Genomic DNA, 19,045 nt, shown 5'->3' on the forward strand with positions numbered 1-19,045 from the left:
GAAACAGCCTTCTCTATGGCAGGTCTCAAAGAATTTAAGATTTGACCGTACGTAGTAAATCTCCAAGAAGAGACCACAGAATGCCGTTTCCAAAATTAGACTATACAATTCATTTTCTGCAAACCCTCCACTCCCTAATAGGGAAGCAAGGCCAAGCAGTGGATTAAGGATGCAGGTTCTAGACTCAAACTGCACAGATTCCAATTCTAACTCCATCACTCACAGCTGCGTCTCTCCAAGCCTGTTTCCCCATCTGCAAATATACCTACCTTACCGGGTATTGTGAAGATTACATTGGGTAACACATATAGAAACCACCGGAAATAATCGGTGGTAGTTTCTGTCCCTTTGTGTCCCTCCTGCATGCTTTTTATTTCCACAATCCCCCCACTCTGTAGGAGCAGGTCAAGGAAGAGGCTATTAACAGAAATACACTCCAGCTATGCCCAACTGCCGCCTACGTTCCCTTGGAAGGCTCTGTTCCTTCAGGTTCTCTGGGGAAGGGAAGGGGAGTGTTTAAAGTCACTTTGCTAGCTTAGATGAAAAACAATAACGATATTCACTAACAATCTCCTTTGGATATAACTGGAAGAGCTTCCAGCATCTGCAAAACAGGATAAACAGACAACCTTAACAAAGCCCCCGAATCACACACATTACGCTTGTGACAATCAAAATTTTATCTTTAAAATACCTTATTTCTCTTTGTACGCACAGAACCCTAAGTGCAGAAGGTAAATTAATACAACTCACAAATCCCTTGAGCATTCTGTATTGGGACGTCATTCCATATGTGTGTCTGCGTGCATACATACACGTGCGTATTTATGAATGTGTGTATGTTTGCATGTGTGTGCACAGGAGAGGTAGTGGTATATGAAACAGCTCCAACAGCTTGCTGGGAAAGATTTAAAGGTATCACGTCACCATCTCTCTCTCCCAGCTCTCTGAGGTAGCCTAGTACAGATAAACATCCATCAAGACACAAAACATTTCAGGCAAACACTTCTTAATCATCTTCTGATTTTTCCATGTCCTTTTCCCTGAGTTGTCCCCTTTCCTCATTCACTTTGTTTCACCATTTTCCACCTGTTCTCCTTCATCAGTCCCCGAATTTACAATTTTCCATAGTAATAGGAAAAAAGTCTTTCTTGGGCTCTTGTGTACCATGGTGCGCTCATCCTGAGGCACTGTCTCTGTTGATCCAAGGGGAGCCTGAGGCTGGGGATGAAGCAGGCAGCGCTGGGCTGCCAGGTGTGGAGCACAGTCCCCCGCTAACTCGATGTGTTACTGGGCTGGCCACCCGGTTTACCCAGGATGGTGCAGAACACACCTGTTTCTCTGGCATAATCATCAATGGCATCCCTTCCACACTCAACAGTGTCCTCATTTGGAGTTTAAGTTAAACAGTCATCCCATATATAACCCCAGACAAGGCTCTTTACTCCTCTGGACTTCAGTTCCCATAATTTGAAAAATGATACAGGGTTAGACAGTATTTTTTAAAATACCCTCCCCCTTAGATAGTATCTTTTTTATTTCTGTGATTTCCATTTCAGTTTTAAAACTGAACTTCTAAAGTAGTCCAATCATGAAATGAAAGCTCTTTCAACCTCTGTCACCTGCCTCCTTTCTATAGAATAATGCACACTTCACTCCCATCATTTTAGACCCAACCTAACTATATTAAGCAGAACCAACATTTAAGAGTCAGTAACGAGTGTCTCAGAAACTAGAAGAAATGAAAAACAAGCTGGAATTGGTACAAATTCTGTACACTCTGTACTACTTAACTCACCCCCTTACCCACTACCTGGCTTGGATATATGACGTCAACGATGCCAGGCCACAGACACTCTCACCAGGAGATCTGCTAGTCTAAAACACCACAACCAGAGAACCCATTTTTACCCGGGCTGAAACCTCTCACCCTAACCAGAAAGACAGGAGACAGGCACAAGGCACGAAATTCTCACCACTGGACAGAACCTGAACTCCTGAAACATATGGCACTCTAACCATACGAGGCATCAAAAGAAAAGGAAATGGATAATGAAATGGCAGAGTGGGACATTCCAATGCCCCATCAGCCCAAACTTCTGTATCAGACAAATAAAAAACTGATTCTGGAGTAAATACATTTATTGATACCCATCTTATATAGTTCAATGAAATAATCTATAAATATAAAAGCATTTTTCTTTTGGATATCACCATGGTCCATGTAAATACTCAACAGTCAGAATCTTCTGCGGGAAGCACGCCAAGTCACGCGGTTAGGTTTACAGACCTGAATATACATATTTCATTTAACAGTGGCACTTATGTACTCAAGTGGTCCAGGGGCTTTGGAATGAATATATGACTACTGAGTATATGGAGTAAAAATAATGTTAACTTTCAATCAATGGAAAGAGTTATCAACCTTCAACAAAAAGAAACAATTATGAATTAATATCCTAGGTGAAGAAAGTACCGCAGGTGACAACCGGTGTCAGCTCTCGGAGAGGAAGGATGTTTACCGACATGCGTCGTGGCGCCAACATGCTCTCTTCAACACCCAGGGGACAGGCCATCGGTGCCTCAGGGTCATTCATGGTCAACAAAACAGCCATTCGTAAAGAATCTCGATAGCTCAGAATAAAAGGTATGTGGGGGCTGGTATCAAGTTTAAAGAAAAGTGAGCTAATTATTTCAGTGACATAATGAGTTTCTCTCCTAGAAGACTGTGGGAAAAACTTTTTAAAATTTCCTTTGTTACAGTGATCAGAATCATTTATCTAATGTAGGAGAAAGAACTCAGATATCTGGTACCCAAAATACAGGTGCAAAATTTTTCTTCTGTTTTGAAGTTTGTTCCTCAACACTTCCAAGGAACTAATGCAGCCACTGTGGAGCCTTGCTCTTGACTTGATGCAGCATAAAATGTTCTCATTTCTTCAGAAACAAATAGAGGAATGTCCTCTGCTGCAGTCAAGCCACGTGTCTTCTGAGTTAGCAAGCAGATGCATTTAGAAGGTCTTAGGTGTACAAGGTCCAAAACTGAAATCTGAGAGGCAGTGTTAGAACTTAAGCAAGGCAGGATTTTTAGAGACTACTCAAATGAAAATCTAAGCAAAGCATATAAAAATTCAGTCCTTTCTATTATTTTCAACTGGTAGTCGATGGCAACATTCCCTGGAAAGGATGAGTAAGTGGTATTATCTCCAGATCCAAAACAGCCCAACCACTTAAAGTAGGACCCCAAAGAGGAGAAAGACACACTTGAGTTCTGTGGTCTCTATAATTTTTTGCAATCTTTTTTTTTTTTTTTTAGAAAAGAAATAGTAGCTTCAGTTGCACACCATGGCTGAAGGGGTTTTCATCCAAACAGGAAACTCCACCCCTTGTCACTAGTGGGACAGGAACCAGGTTCCCACAAGCACAACTCCCACGTCCTGTAGCACGTGGCACCTGACCCTGGAGTGAAGGCTAAGCTGGCGCAGAGCCCCGGCCACTGGAATGCAGGCTAGATGGCGTTTCGCGGCGTGCCGTTGTGTGTCAACGCTTTCAGGCTGGGGGCACTGGTCTGGTGACCACAGCCCCTGTGAGAAGTCACCCCCACCTCAAAAACCTCATGAATAGCTTTTCGGAAACAGTGGAAGTTGTAGTCTATTAAACCTGCAAGAGAGGAAAAGAAGATCAGGCCTTCTGAAGGTCAACTGTGAAACTACCTACGAGGAAACATTTGGTGACAGAGAAAACTGACGTGTTAAAAAACACATCCAACGGAGGGATTCCCGCTGCTGGCAACATGATAAAGCACATGCCCAGACTGTTCACACTGGTTACCTCTGGGGCCTGGCAGTGAACAGGGTAAATAAAAAGGCAATCAGGAAGACAGATCTGCTAATAAAATTTACAATGAAACCTAAAGTGAAAGTAAAATACTTTTTGATTTATCAAGCTTTTCCTTTTACAAGTCTCTGGGGCAGCCAATGAAATGCTGAAGGAAACAGCTAGAACAGTAATTTGGCAAACTGCTCAGCAGAGCCCTGGGGTTGGGAGGTGTCAGAGAGGCCCATCAGGCAGAGATGGGCCTCAGGAGGCCTGATCCCCCTCAGGCAGGGTAGCCCCTTCCTCATCTGCTTCATGAACCAGCTTCCAAATAAGATTTGGGTCAAAGGGTTCCTTGCAGGTACATGTGGACACCTGACCAATTCTGGCCACCGAGATAAGTGCAAGCGTGTGGGACTCCTGTGACGTCTTCTTAAAAGGAAGGGGATGTATTCTTTCCTCCATCCCGATTCCTCCTTAATATCCAGAACATGGATAAGATGACTGGAGCTCCAGGAGCCATTCCAGACTCCGAGGTGAACTTGAGAATAGAAGCCAGTGCTGAGACTGGCAGAGCAGAAAGAGAAGCATCCACATCCTCGAGGATATTGGCTCATAAAGACAACACACAAGAAACAAATTACAAGCTGCTGTTCAACTGATTACAGTCGTGGAAGTATTCCAAAGGAGGGAGAGCCAAGTGCAGGGCAAAAAGTAGCAATGAAAGCTTCAGGGATGAGGCCAAACTTTGAGGATACAGGTGAGATTTAATTAAGCAGGAAAGAGGAGCAAAATCATAAGAAAACAGCAGGGAGCTGGCAATGGGAACACAGCTCATAGGTGGAAGACAGGAAAGAAACTGGCCTGACTGGAGATCGGAGCAGACAATTCTAGAGAGAAGGACTGAGAATCTGAGTCTGAGTAAGTAAGACGTCTGAGTAAGCAGGTTGGAGCCAAGTAAGACAGTCCTTCAGATTCAGGAAAAAATTAAGTTTCAATAAGCTCAACTAAATTAAAATTGATTTCTATGCAAATGGTAAAATAAAAACTCACAACCTGGGAAATGTGAACACTGGCTGGATATTTTATGATATGAAATCACTGTTAACTTTCTCATGTTCATTAATAGTAATTCTGTTATGCTTTTAAAAGAGTACTACTTTTTAGATACCTGCTGAAATCTGTACAGACATAATGATCTGATGTCAGAGATTCGCTTCAAAATAATCCAGTAGGGAAAGTATAGAGATAAAGTTAGAATGGCTATGATTTTGATAGTTGTTGAATCTGGGTGATAGATAAAAAGGGGTTCTTTATATTATGTTCTCTACTTTTCCACAACAAAAGAGTAAAAGATAGTAATTTAGTTATGGGGAGGATATACAGGAAACAAGCCTGACCATGTTAATGACTGTGGAAGCAGGGACATGGTCTATTTTTGTGTTTATTTAAAGTTTTCCATAACCAAAAGTTTTTAAAAAATTTTAAGATCAGAAGGGAGAAAAATAAAGACCAGCTAGGAAGTATGAAAAAGATGCAGTATAGAAAAGATAAAAGGATATGAATAGGTAAATTACCAGAGGAGACATCTGAACAGGCATAAAAAGGTACTTGTAATGAAAAAGACACTTGCTCTAATCAGTAATTAAAGAAGGAAAAATCAGAACCGGGTGAGGTAACATTTCACACCTACCAGACTGACTAAACAGTCTAACAAGATCAGACGTTATCAAGGACAGGAAGTGACAAGAACTCCCACACAGCGTTGCCAGGGGTGAAAATGATAAAGCCACTTTGGGAAGCAATTCAATAATGCCTAATAAAGTTGAAGATGGATGTCCTCTGCAAATTCTACTCCTAAATACTCACTCTAGAGAAATTCTCCACATGTGCAAAGCCAAACTTGTTCATGAGTATTTCTTGCAAAACTATTCATAATTTTAAAAATCATCTACATGTCCAGCAAGAAGATAAATTGTGGTACATGCAATCCACAGACTACTGTGTGTCAGTGAATATGAATAAAGCATGAATACAATCTCTCGATACAAATAAATCTTAAAAACAATCTCAAATGAAGAGGACCAAGCAAGCTGCAGAAGACGACTTACATTTTGACATCAATTCCACCAAGACACACAGTACCCTATATCATTTAAGGATAGATATAAAGTAAAACAATAAATCACACATGGGAAAAATAAAACACTACATTCAACAGAGTTCAAGAGGAGGTTTCAACTGAGAAATACACAGACGACAAATATGTTATTTGTCATGTTTCAGTTCTTAAGCTCAAAGGTGAATAGACACATTTTTGTTTTAGCCAAAAAATTTTGTATATCTGAAATATTTCATTAATATCAATATTAGTGAAATAATATTAACTCATTCAATGTTAATCATTAGAAACTCAGGCAGAAGAGCAGGGACTTGTTGCAGTGAATAACAGAGAGCTACTGCACATCTCTGAGTAGTTAAATAACAGGATGGAAGTAATTTTCTGGTGGGGTAAGTATAGCTCAGTGGTAGAGCGTGTGCTTAGCATGCACGAGGTCCTGGGTTCAATCAATCCCCAGTACCTCCATTAAAATAAACAAATAAGCCTAATTACCACTCCCTCCCCCATTTTTTTTTTTTAATTTTTAAAGTAATTTTCTGAAAACTAGTCTGCCTTCAGAATAAAAGAGAACACATACCAAGCCCTCAATAAATATGCTGAATGAATGCAGCACCAGAGGCCTGGAGGGATGAGAGCCTGGACTAGAGTCACTGACAGTGCAAATGAAAAGAAAAGCCGACAAACAGTTCCAAGAAACAAATGGTAAGAGTGGGTGAAAATCCCATGTAAACACAGGGAAAGAATGGGAAGAGGAGAACACAGAACGGCCTGTGCAAAATGACCTGCAAGGACCTCCTGAGCAATTACAGCACATGGTCACCTGTGATCACCAGGTGAGCACGCATCTAAGCTCAAGACACCAGAGAACTGGCGTGACTAGTAACAGAAATGGGGTCACCAGGAGAGTCGTGAAACAAAGGGGGAAATACTCATCGCTTCCTGACACCATAGACAAGATAACAATCAAATATTTAAGTGAAGAAGTCTTGCTAACAGCTCCAAACGCAGGACGGGAACACAGGCCCAAGTTGGAGCTGGAGATGTGATTTTTTTTTTAATGTATTTTTATTATAGTACAGTCAGCTTACAATGTTGTGTCAGTTTCTGGTGTACTAGCACAATACTTCAGTCATATAAGAACATACATATATTCGTTTTCATATTCTTTTTCACCATAAGTTATTACAAAATATTGAATGTAGTTCCCTGCGCTATACAGTATAAACTTGTTGTTTTGGAGATGTGAATTTTTGAATCGACTACATAGAGAAGATTAACTGAAGTCATGGATGTGATTAGCTGACCAGGAGACTACGCAAAGAAGTAAGCGAGCAGAAGACCTCCGAAAAACACTCAGAACAGAGAAAAAGAAAAACTGTCAGAAGAAACAGGACAGGTGGTCAGAGAAATGAATACCTAAAAGAACCTGGTGAGTTCCACTGCAGGGAAGCAAAGAAAGAAAAAAGCTTCAGGAAGGAGGTACACACAGGGTCACATGCTTCAGAAGGCTGAAAAGGCTACAGGATGAGAAAAGGCCACCAAATGCAGCAAGAAGGTGACCCAGTAACCTCTCAAAGAATAGCCTCAGCAGAATAGTTCAAGCGCAATCCAATCGCAGGCAGTCAGACAGGTAATGGGAGGCTGGAATAAAAAACTCGGCTTAAAACAAAAGACCAAAAGAAGGAAGGAGAAAGTCTGGACCGTATGTGGATGGGAAGGTACAAAAGTAGTTGGAGCTGATAAATCATCCAACACTGCAGTATTTTCTCTTGTTTTCAAGAACCTAAGAAATTATGACAATGAACTTAATATAAATACAGCTTTTTAAAACTATTACCTTTTCGTTCAAAACTTTCTTCCCTAAGAATGCAGACCAGTGCCAAAAACTTAGTCACCTCCTTTAAATAGAGGACAGTTGTGTTATTCAGCTTGATGATGGCCATGGATTCTTTGTCATAAGCACTTCCACTTCCATCTTCCTTTAACCTGTTTTAAAACAAAATACTGTTCATTACTGGTTTCTCAACTAGGCATTTTGTCATATTTGCACAACGACAAGTCTTTCCACCCAGTTTCCTGAAAGTCTTTTGAGAAAGAAGAATGCTGGCCCCACCACACTGGAACAGAAGCTGTGTTTAGGCACAGGTGCCCAGACTCTGCTGAGGCACCCCATGCGCTCACACCATGTTGTTCACCTAGGACACGCGGAACACAGCAGGCGTCCGATCTTCCCTCCCACTAACCTGTGCTGACACCGTCTACACATAAAGAGGGACCTAAATGTGAAAACTGCCATTAGTGAAAAAGGAAAACTAAAATAAATACGGTCTCTCAGAGATACTGTAGGATCCTGATGCTGGCCAAGTGAGCCTTATGGGGTCTGAAAGCTATTTCATTTATTAAACTAAAATTATCAGAATTACAATTAGCCATTAGCCCCCTTCAAAAAATGTAAATCAAGAGTCAAGTAATAAACAAACAATAAAGCACACTGAACTGCAGAAACAGATTGTGTTAAGAATAATGAAATACTGGGTATTTTTCCTCCTTTTTATAATGTACTTTATAATGTGTAATGTAGTTAACAATGTACTTTATACTGAAAATAAACTTTACAACTAAATTTTGATTTTTTATTATAAAAAATTGGTTTATGAAATTTTGATTTGTTTCAAAAAAAGAACAAATGTCCTATTCATCCATTTTTAAAATTAGGAATGTGAACATGAAACTTTATTGTATAACCTATTGTATAACATCATCTCATTTTCACTATGGAAAGAATTAAAACAAAGAAGAGCATATTATCACAAAAATGGAAAACAGACAGCAATGAAAGAGAGGAGGAGACAGGTAAAGAACAGGTAAGACAAATGCTTTCTCCTACTCAAGGGCAGCAGGAGAAAGACACTGACAAATTAGGCAGAGAGACCAAGGTGAAGGGCAGGGACACAGCGATGAAAGAGGGATTTAGACGAAGGGGAGCAGAGAGGAACACAGCTATCAGAAAGCAAAGGTAGTGTCAGAGCATCAAGAAGAGCCCTGGGAGTGCTGACGTTAATACACAAGATGAATCAGGGCTATTAGAGGCTGCTTTTGAAATACCAGGAAATTCTCCAAAATTTTCACTTGTCCTCTGGATTATTCTACAAAAACACTTCTTTGCTGGCTTTTACACATTTCAGTTTCGAGCTTGATGAACTTGCACAAAAGAAGAGTTTACATTTTAGAGACTTATTTTGGAAACTTAGATGCATAGGTCAAATTTTTGTAAGTTTTTCTGACATCCACAATTCTGATTTCCTTGTTTCTTTGCTCTCTGAAAGATTAAGAATCCCTCAGTTCCACAAAGCCTGAGGTTAAATGAGGAACCAGTACACACTTTGTTATTCAGAATGTCTTAAATAAATTAATCTGTGACCTAGCTAGGTCACAGTAGAGAGAAGACACAGTGCAAGCCCCCAAATAATAGTGAGTGAAACTTCCAGTGATAAGTCTGTCACTAGTCACACTTGTTCAATGGCTCTTATCCATCCTCTCCAAAGGAGTAAGACCCAGCAGCCCACCTACAGAGATACCAAGCTCCAAGTTGAAGCACTATGGTTGGAACAGTTCTACTTCATACAGTACTTGTTAGAGGCTTCAGAAATTAACCCCCTGACAAATCAAACTGGTAGTTTTCCACCTGAGATCTTGCAGAAATATACACACAACTTACCCATATATACAAGAGACATCGATCACAACATCAATCATGTCACAGCAAAGTTCATACGATTGCATGTCCACAGGAGAACTGTCTGTTGCAATGTAGATTTTGCTGACAACATCAAAGAGAAAAGCTTTTTCAATACCTGAATTCTTGGAAAAACAAAATTGAGGAAGTGTTCAGTTTGTTTTTTTTAAGAATCAGAATTTACAAACTTATCAAAGATCTTCAATCACTGATGGACATCCAAGGGCATTTTTAATTATACAACACAATACCGAAAGAGCGGTAGTGCTTGGTTTGGAGGCACTTCTTCTATGCAAAGAATAAAAGTGGAATTACTTCTCTGCTCTGATTTTCCAACATAATTGTACTAGTCAAATTTGCTTTCGCTTCCTCCTCTTTACTCAAATGAATTATTTTCTAAGACACCACCACAAAAAACAAACAAAAAAATCCTCCAAAAACCAAGCCATGCTACATTTTCAATAGTCCTTTTTTGTGACAATAATCAATCTGACTCAAATGACCTTGCTACTAGAAAGGCTTTATGTGGCAATGAGCAAACCATAAACGAATGTCTGACATCCACATCTAAGATAACACAAAACCCAAAGAACTGGGGATCACGACACATTAAGTCTTTCAAAGCAATGTCTGGGAAATGTAGTGGCTGAGTGCTAAATTTATTGGAGGAATATCTTTTTATTAACTGAATCCTCAAAATAAAAAATGTGAAATATGACACTGAGATTACATTTAGCAAGGAAAAAATCAATTTTTCAATGTGACCTCCAATAAGAGAGAGATTAAACTGAGTCAAATTCCCAAAACCCAGTCTATTCCAGGTTCTACTCTTCCTTCAGGAAACAAGATATCATGAAGGTATTCTTACTTAATTAAGCATGAGAAAATGTTGCATCAGGTCATTTTAAGACAAACAGGGTAAGTACTAAGGAAAAAATTCAGAAAATAAGTCAATTTTAAAATGTTATTATTTATTTTACACTTAAGTGCATAATTAGTCTTTAAGCTTGAGACTAATTCAAGACACTTTTAGGGGGGTGGGAAGGGACAGACTGGGATTTCAAAATGTAGAATAGATAAACAAGATTATACTGTATAGCACAGGGAAACATATACAAGATCTTGTGGTAGCTCACAGCAAAAAAAAAAAAATGTGACAATGAATATATGTATTTTCAGGTATAACTGAAAAAATTGTGCTCTACACTGGAATTTGACACAACATTGTAAAATGACTATAACTCAATAAAAAATGTTAAAAAAAAATTCAAGACACTTTTGGGAGAATCTGATAACACAAACATATTCAACTAAAATGGAATCAGAAACTATAGTGAATTAAACATCTAACTTACTGATATAAAGATATTTAATAGGTTTTCCAAGGTCGGCAGCTGTGGAATAAGTTTCTGCACCACCTTACTAAAGGCTTCAAATATTGAATGGTCATAAATACTAGTCAAATAAAAGCTGCAAAGCAAAACACAATTTGATTAATTCGAAAAATATCTTAAGTTCAGTAACAATTAATACATAAAACTTTACACTTCAGAACATTTGATTTCAGTAAGTTCAAATAAAGCCTCTTTATCTTGTGCACCATCCCCATCATTCAGGATGACAAATTCAGTTTCCCCACCTGACTTGTAGCTCTCCATCCCAGTACTGCATTTACACAGAGGGCAACTGTGGTAGTATCCAGGAAAGCATTTTCAGATGCAGAAACTTGAATATTCATCTAAGTCTTTGCTATCTGATCCAAAAAGCTTGGTTTCTTAAACCCATAAATGTCAAAAAACCAAGATAAAAACCAAGAGAAAGCTCAGAGAAAATAGGTGACATTTATTAAACCAGAATATAAATCAGGTCTCTACTAAAATGTTACCTCCTCAAAAAGTTCTTTCCTGACCCCGCTACCTAAAATAGTACCCTGGCCCCATTGCTTTCAACTCCTTTCCTCTAACTTGTTTTTCCTCACGGCACTGGTAAGTACATACAATTACACTATACATTCGTTTAGAAGTGCTTGTGAGCTGTCTGATTCATCAGAATGTAAGCTCCATGAGGACAAGACTTTGTCAGCCTTGCTCGCAGCTGCAGGCCCACCGCCCTGAACAGTGCTCATAAACGTTTGTTGAATAAACAAATGAGTAAAATTAGTGCTTAGAATTTATGTTAAGTAACACATTAAGGAGGATGGGATCTGGGGCCCTATGGAGAATGGAAAAGCTGGCTGAAGGCCTAAAAGGATGTACAGTAAAGTAAAATGGGCAGATTTAATGAAACACATATTTGAAAGGGAAGGCCTTTAACAATTTAAACAGTGTGGTCAATGATGCCTGCTTTTTACTGAGAGGAAACTATTCCTTACATAGTTGTGTCCGTGATATATTTCTAAGTACATATTACAAAGTTGGAGACACAGAACTGTTTATATCACACTTCGTAGGTAACTGAAACATACTTTCCAAGAGCTCATCTAAAAACCTAACCCTATGCAAGATGGGGCTCTAATCTAGATGTAAGAGCAGGGGGACAGGTGAGACCAAGATGATCCCTCCATAGGCACTAGGGACAAAAGAATATTCTAGGTTAGCAATGTGAGGTCCTGTTGGAACTATGAGTCTTGGAGGTGGAGGGGGACAGGAAAGACCCTCCAAGGCACAGGCATTTTTAGTAAGCTGAGTTTCCGGAAACTGGAAATCAAATAGAGCTTCATCCATAGGCCTGCTAGTAATTAATATAAGCTTGAAACAAAATTAACAAGGTCTAAGCCCCCACAGAGAACTGGGAAAAAGGATAGTGTGTACTACTGAGGTAGGATGCCCTGGAAAGGGACACAGACATGGTGCAAAGAGGATCAGAAGGATTCCCACAGGCACTGGGGAACACAGGACAATCATGGCTTAAAATCCATTTTTCATGGTGGAAAAATAAGATTGAACAATTTTATGGGAAGATACTTTTACTTTCTCTTACAAATACTGTTGAATTTTTTTTAAAGCATGAATTACTTGTACATATTTTAATCCAGGCAAACTAGAGGTCAATGAGACTTTTCTCTCCTACTTTTGTAGGAGAAAAACAGAAAGATTTTGGAGCTGGAAGCCCTAGCGAATATTAGGGGTAGGGCTGGGGGCTGGCTCAAGCCTATAGGGAAGTCATTGTAACAGACCAGGGATAAGGAAATAGCTATGCTTTGTCTCTCCCGCTTCCCCTTTAAGCTGTTTGTATCATCAAAAGAACATTTTCTTCGGTAATTTTTATTACTCATTTCTACCTAAACCACACACAAATATATATATATATAAGATGTAGGAAATATTCCTCACACTTAGAACACAAGTACACAAATCATCCATCCTATCTAGTGCATGTTCTTTCATAGTAATGATGCTTAATTATGAATCAGCAGTTCTTGAAACTTAAACAGTAGCCCCAAGCAGATTACAGACCACACTGACCTAACCCAATTTTTTGAGATTCATAAAAGCATAGAGTTTTAAAAACAGACCAGATACATTAGAGTCCAGACTTGAAAGTGTACCCTCTTTAAAAGGTTCTTCCTACTGAGAGAGACACTGGGAAGACTCACGCTACAGAGCTCTACAACAAAAGTGACAGAGATTCCCTGAACTGGGGCAAGGAGGGAGAAAAAAAAGAAAACGAATGATGAAACTAAGAGAGGGGAGATTTACGCCATGAGGAAACAGCCTGACTCCAGTCTCGTGAGATGAATTTGTAAACGCACCAACAGAAACACTTTACATGACTTCAACCTCTGGGAGAATGCAAAAAAGGAGGAAAGTAACTTCTCAGTCACATCAGGCTCCCAAAACTGCTTAAATTCAACAAAGAAGAGATCAGAGACATTACAGATTTGGGAAGGGCGTACCAGTAACAGAGAGCTACGTGTCGGTAATGACAGAGATGGGAATACATTTACACACTGTTCAGGGCTCTCATATCAAACACACAGGTTGTTACCTAAGGTGGAGTTTTTCTAGCCCAGCATCTGCAAGGTCATCATTGGCCCTTTGATGAATGTCCCTCTGTGTTTCTATTTTGTGATCATCAGACAGACCATCAACTTTGTGAATAAAAACCTCAAAATTCATGTCTGGGTTAACTTTGTAGGCTTTAGAAACAGTAATGTGAAGTCTTGTTAAAGCCTCCATGTAGTCATCCTGTAAGTCAGAACAAAATATTTTTTAAAAAGAAATCTTACATTAAGAAAGCCTCAAACCACCACTTTCCCCAACCATAGAAAATATATTATCCTAATTATTCATAAATATTCAAACATCCAAATGCATTAACTTATACTACTAAATAGATCTTCAGTCTCTCAAAATAAAAAATGCAACTACCAAGTAAATGCTGGTTATTTATAGTACTAATAATATAAAAAAATGGGAAATGGACACTTCTTCCCAACAAAATTTTTAAAGTAATCCCAGCTCTGCCATTTATTAGATGTGTGACTTTAAGCAGGTTGCTGAAAGTCTGTGATCTCAGTTTACTCATCTGTGAAGGTGGAATTACAGTACCTACCTCACAGTATCATGAAGAAGAAATTAAACTAGATCACATAGGTGAAAGTACCCATCACAGAGCCTGTCACTCAGAACGCATTCCTAACTAATGCTGAAGCCTAGAAAAAGTAAGATTCTTGAGAATAGAGACATGTCCCATTGGTGTGAGTGCCTGCCACATGACAGGCCCTCGGTAAGTGCTCGTTGGGCTAAACTCAATTTGGACAACTAAAGAAACTACTTACTTTATTATTTACTAATGCAGTTCTCACAGTCTTCCTTATACTATGGACCCCGACGAGAACTTTTCAGTGAGTAACACCACGATTCTAATAGTTAACACAGTGCAGCAATACCTACTATCAACAAAAGTGGACTGCTGCTCATTAACTAGAATTCAGGGGTATAAACCATATCTCCTGAGCATCTGATACTCTGTCCTTATACAATGGCATGCCTGCTCCCAATGCATCTGTGCAGGTCCATCGCTCACACTGCTACAGAATCCACTGGCAAAGAAAAAAGCTGCAAGAAGCATATGGCAAAGAACATAAACAACTTTCCTTTGTTCCTACATCTTCTGCCACCAAGAAGAAAAGTAAACATCATAATTTCTAACTACCTGTGCATCAATGACATATATCAATGCTCCAGTTCCCCTGAAGATCATCTCGTAGTCAAAAGTTGGGTCAAAAAAGTCCATTTGTCCAGGAAAGTCCCATATTTGAAAATTCACAAAGGAGCTATTGGAAATGTCATCTTTATAAATCTTGTTGGTACTTTCCAAAAAGAGGGTCTCGTTGGGTGACATTTTATGAAACACTACCTGTTAAAAAAAAGAAGACAATTTAATGACTATTCAACCTTGTATTTAAAGTTCAAAATTCCACCCTGAATTAACATAATTAAAGAACTTGATCCTAGAGCAAAAATTTTTAGAGATAAAAAGTGAATGGTGCACCCACTAGTACTCATCATCCTTTAACTTCTAACAGAAGACACCAAATTACTGAAACCAAATCACCAGAAAAGCTGAAACTTTTCTGCTATTTTCTCTGCCCGTACGCAGTGTTAGCAGTAGCAATGTCTTTCATCTCAATACAACTTTTCTGTTCAGTTGTATTCATTCTGCCAAAATCTGCTTTAAGATTATGAAAGTTTATAGCTAAAGTTTAAGTTTTGTTCATCGAAAACATCGGAATGCCACATTCTGAGGAATCAGAAATGAAACTGACTGGATCCTGCCCTCAATGGGTTTGCAGTCTTGTGGAAGAAATAAAGACAAATTAGAAAGTGATGACTAGTAGTGACAAGTGACAAGTAGTGATAAGTGACCAAGCAGAAAGTGACATATTGGTGAGGGAGGAGGGATATACGTGGGGAGGGGAAGAATGGGAGTTGACAAGGAAAAGATGGCTCCCATGAGAAAAGAAATGGTGAAGGCAATTATTAAGAGTCACAATAATCACCATCCATACAAATCTAACATAAAACTAATTTGCCTCTCACTGTCACTTTCTAGAAGAGAAAAATGGATCATTACTTCCAGGTTTAGATGGTGAGTAACAAACGAAAAGAATTAAAATTAGTTTGCTAAAACCCGTCCATAAACATACTCAAGTTTTGCTGTGAGGGGGAAACTAAGATAAATAAAACACCAGTAAATCGTAAGAAGGCTACTCTTTAAAATCATCATGTCTACAGAATATCACGCAGAGATTTATTTTGGAGAGACCTTTGCAACAGAGTGGAAAGGGCAAAAGGCCAAGTATCTGGCATTTTATCACGAGCTCACTTTGTGTGTAACAGGGATGGCTAATGGAGGAGGTCAACCCTGCCTCTACTGACCCCTTACTAAAAAGTGTGCAGCCCTCCACCCGTTCCTGACAGGCCCAAGTGGAAAGCTCAGGCACCAACACAGGTCTGTAAATATTCTCCAGGTCTCAGATTTTTGTAGCCACACACATCCAGGTGGAATATCACGAGTAATGATACCCACTGGGCCTCAAGTACTAAAACAGATGGAAGAACAGCCCCCAATCCTCACTAATGTCACACTAAAGTCTCTTCCGTACTAGCAACAAAAGCAAGCATTAGAAACGCCAGGGAGTTAGTCACAACTCTTTCTGATGCCACTCCCTGGGTCTCACCTAGGACGCCCTGCAAACTCAGGTAACCTGAAGTGAGAGGCGCACACACACAACCGGGGCCGGGGAAGGAGTCCGGGAAGTTCTCCAAGTTAGAGCTGGGGAGCACGTCTCAGTTTCGTGAATGGCACTGAGGCTGGGTCCCAGAAGGCGAGGTCCCGGGCGGTGCCACTGGCACCTGCCTCGCTCCGGCCACTCGGGGAGCGCGGGGACTCATTCGGCCTCAGCTGACCCGGGCGTGGACTCCGAGATCGGGGTCCCGGCGCGGGCTGCGACCGGGCTCTGCTCCCCGGAGGAGAAGAGAAAGCGCGCTGGGACAGCCCAGCCGACCAGCCCCGGCCGCCGCCCTCCTCAGGGCCTCCCCGCCCGGCGGCCACCCGCGCCCCCGGGGAGGGGGAAGGGGGAGGGGCGGAGGGGCCGGCGCGGCCCCACTCACCTTCTGGATGGAGGACTTGCCGCTGCGCCGGAGCCCCATGAGCAGAATCCTCGGCTTGGAGCTGTCAGCGCCCCCCGGGCCGCAGCCTCCGCCGGCCCCCGCCCCAACCCCGCCGCCCGCGGCTGCCGCCTCCTCTTCCTCCTCCTCCACGCCGTAGCCGAAGTCCTTCGGGAACGAGTCCGCCGCGCCATAACTGCCGGCGAGGGGCGTCTCCTCCGCCCCGTACTGCAGGGACATGGTGCTGGAGCCGCGGCCGCCCGCGCCCTGACAGGCCAGGCCAGGCCGAGCCAGGCCGCCGCCTCCCCAGTCCGCCGCCACCGCCGCCGCCGCCCCCGGCAGCCGCCACCGCCGTGCGGCCCGCCCCCCGAAGCCGGGCTCTCATAGGCTCCGCGCCTGGACCCGGCCTCCCATTGGCCGCCCAAGCTGCCACTCGGGAGCAGCAGGGTAGGTGGTGCCCGTCACGTGCCCGGAATCACCTGACTCGGAGCCGTGGAGGGGGGAGGAGGAGTCACGAGGAGGGTGGCCCGGTCGGGCCGAGCCCTCTGCCCTCCGCCCCAGCCCGCACCTCGGTCCTGCCCAGCCACGCGCCTTGCTCCTCACCGCTCCCCTACCTTCTTCGGGGCTCCGGAGGCCATCGCAATGGGAGGTGCTCTCTGGGCATTTGGGAGAACTGATTGTCCTACCACTGTTGTGCTCACCCAACCACTATTTATTGATGCCCGCGAAGACCTGGGGCACGAGGGGCACAAAACTGGAACCGACTCGGACCCTGCCTGCCCTCAAGGTGCTCCAAGATTAATAAAGACCGGGCGTCTGCGTAAGTAGCTTCGGTACGAGATATGAAGTAGGAAGGTCAAAGGTGCAGATAAAAATGCTCGGGAGTTAGGTAGGTGAAAGTGTCTCTAAGGAGCTGGCGTCTGAACAGAACTAGAAGGATGGCTATGGTTGAGATATGCACAGGTATCGAGGAGGAGCCAGCCAGAGTGAGGACAAAGCCTCAACGAAGGCAGGGTATGGGTGAGATTGTTCTTTCTAGCAGGTAGCTGGATCCTGACGGGAAACCAAACGTAACCAAGCTAAAATGTCATCCTCTTTCTTGAGCAAATCACTTGACAGTGAATACTGCTGCCATTTCAGACTCATCAGGACCTAATTCCCCCTCCTTCCCACCTAGTAAAAGTCTACTTCTTCAGTAATTCCATCCCCCATAGAACATTCATCTAATATGACCAGATCAGAGACCAGAGGAATGAGTAACGAAAGCAAACCAAAGCAAATGCTTGTCACCAAATCTGTTTGGAAAGCTAGAGGAATTTTCACTCTTCACAGTCGGGCTTTAAAACTGGAAATTTGACAAAAGAGGATCTTCCTCTTAAAGGGGGCATGGGTGGTGGTACTGGTCTTATAAGGAAATTAACTTATTGATTATGAAAGGAAAGCATGTATGCAGAGCTGGTTGTGTGTGAATCTAGAAGTTAAAGGTAGCACACATCCTTTGAGGTCATCTAGTCCAACCTCTCACCTAAAAAGAATCCACTCTACAGAGTCTGAGTGATAGACATGAAGCATATGCTCCAGTAGTTCCAAGGGGAGAGCTCCTTATCTCAAGACAGCAATTCCCCTGTGGCAAAACTGTTTAAAAGTCTCTTATTGATGCCAAAAACCACACTCCCTGGAGCTTATACACCAGAATGTATAAGCAGTGGTCTTCCTCTTTTTCATGACAGCCCCCCAAATAGTAGATTATAGTCTTCATTACCCACTAAATCTTCTCTTTTCCACATTAAACGTACTCATTTCCTTCAGCCATAATGTCCAATAGCACTTTCTGTGGTGATAGAAATGTTCTCTCTCCATCTACACTGTTCAATACAGTAGCCAATGTGGATTGAGCACTTGAGATGTTGCTAGTGTGACTGAGGCTCTGAATTTTGTATTTGGTTTTAATTGCCAGTTGTGGCTAGCAGCTACCATATTGAACAGCACAACCTTGTATTTTCAAATGCACTGTCCTTTATGTGCAATTCAACTTGTCAACATCCATCAAATGTCTGACACATACAATGCAGTACTGACCAATACAGCCTTTAGAGTGAGTGTTTAGCACCTGGACAATATTTCTATTAATGCTTTCCAGATGGAATTTTTTTTTTCAAATATCCAGAGTGTAAGTGGTTCACACTGATAATCACTGTAGCTAGTACTGTGTTAGCAATCCTAGTGCCTGAACTGGTATAGCTGCATTTTTTTAAC

The 19,045-nt window shown here is 41.6% G+C and overlaps 1 protein-coding gene across 1 annotated transcript; it reads right to left on the reverse strand.

The window, feature by feature from the left end:
* Positions 1-2,124: 2,124 nt before the first annotated feature.
* RRAGC (Ras related GTP binding C) lies at positions 2,125-17,149 on the reverse strand. The gene is made up of 7 exons (XM_032493898.1): positions 16,793-17,149; positions 14,832-15,035; positions 13,662-13,861; positions 11,030-11,144; positions 9,657-9,799; positions 7,776-7,924; positions 2,125-3,660 (listed from the first exon to the last, which is right to left on the reverse strand). Exons 1-7 carry the CDS (start codon positions 17,027-17,029, stop codon positions 3,509-3,511), a joined length of 1,200 nt encoding a protein of 399 aa, XP_032349789.1. The 5' UTR covers positions 17,030-17,149; the 3' UTR covers positions 2,125-3,508.
* Positions 17,150-19,045: the final 1,896 nt, after the last annotated feature.

Source organism: Camelus ferus, chromosome 13 (genome assembly GCF_009834535.1).
Source record: "Camelus ferus isolate YT-003-E chromosome 13, BCGSAC_Cfer_1.0, whole genome shotgun sequence".
NCBI lineage: Eukaryota > Metazoa > Chordata > Mammalia > Artiodactyla > Camelidae > Camelus > Camelus ferus.

Excerpts from the sequence above, each read along its gene's own strand:
- RRAGC (XM_032493898.1), bottom strand. The coding sequence starts at position 17,029 with ATGTCCCTGCAGTACGGGGCGGAGGAGACGCCCCTCGCCGGCAGTTAT. Across the intron at positions 7,925-9,656 it reads GATGTCTCTTGTATATATGG|GTTAAAGGAAGATGGAAGTG; the intron begins GTAAGTTGTGTG and ends GTTTTAAAACAG. Across the intron at positions 3,661-7,775 it reads AGAAAGTTTTGAACGAAAAG|GTTTAATAGACTACAACTTC; the intron begins GTAATAGTTTTA and ends CCTCTCTTGCAG.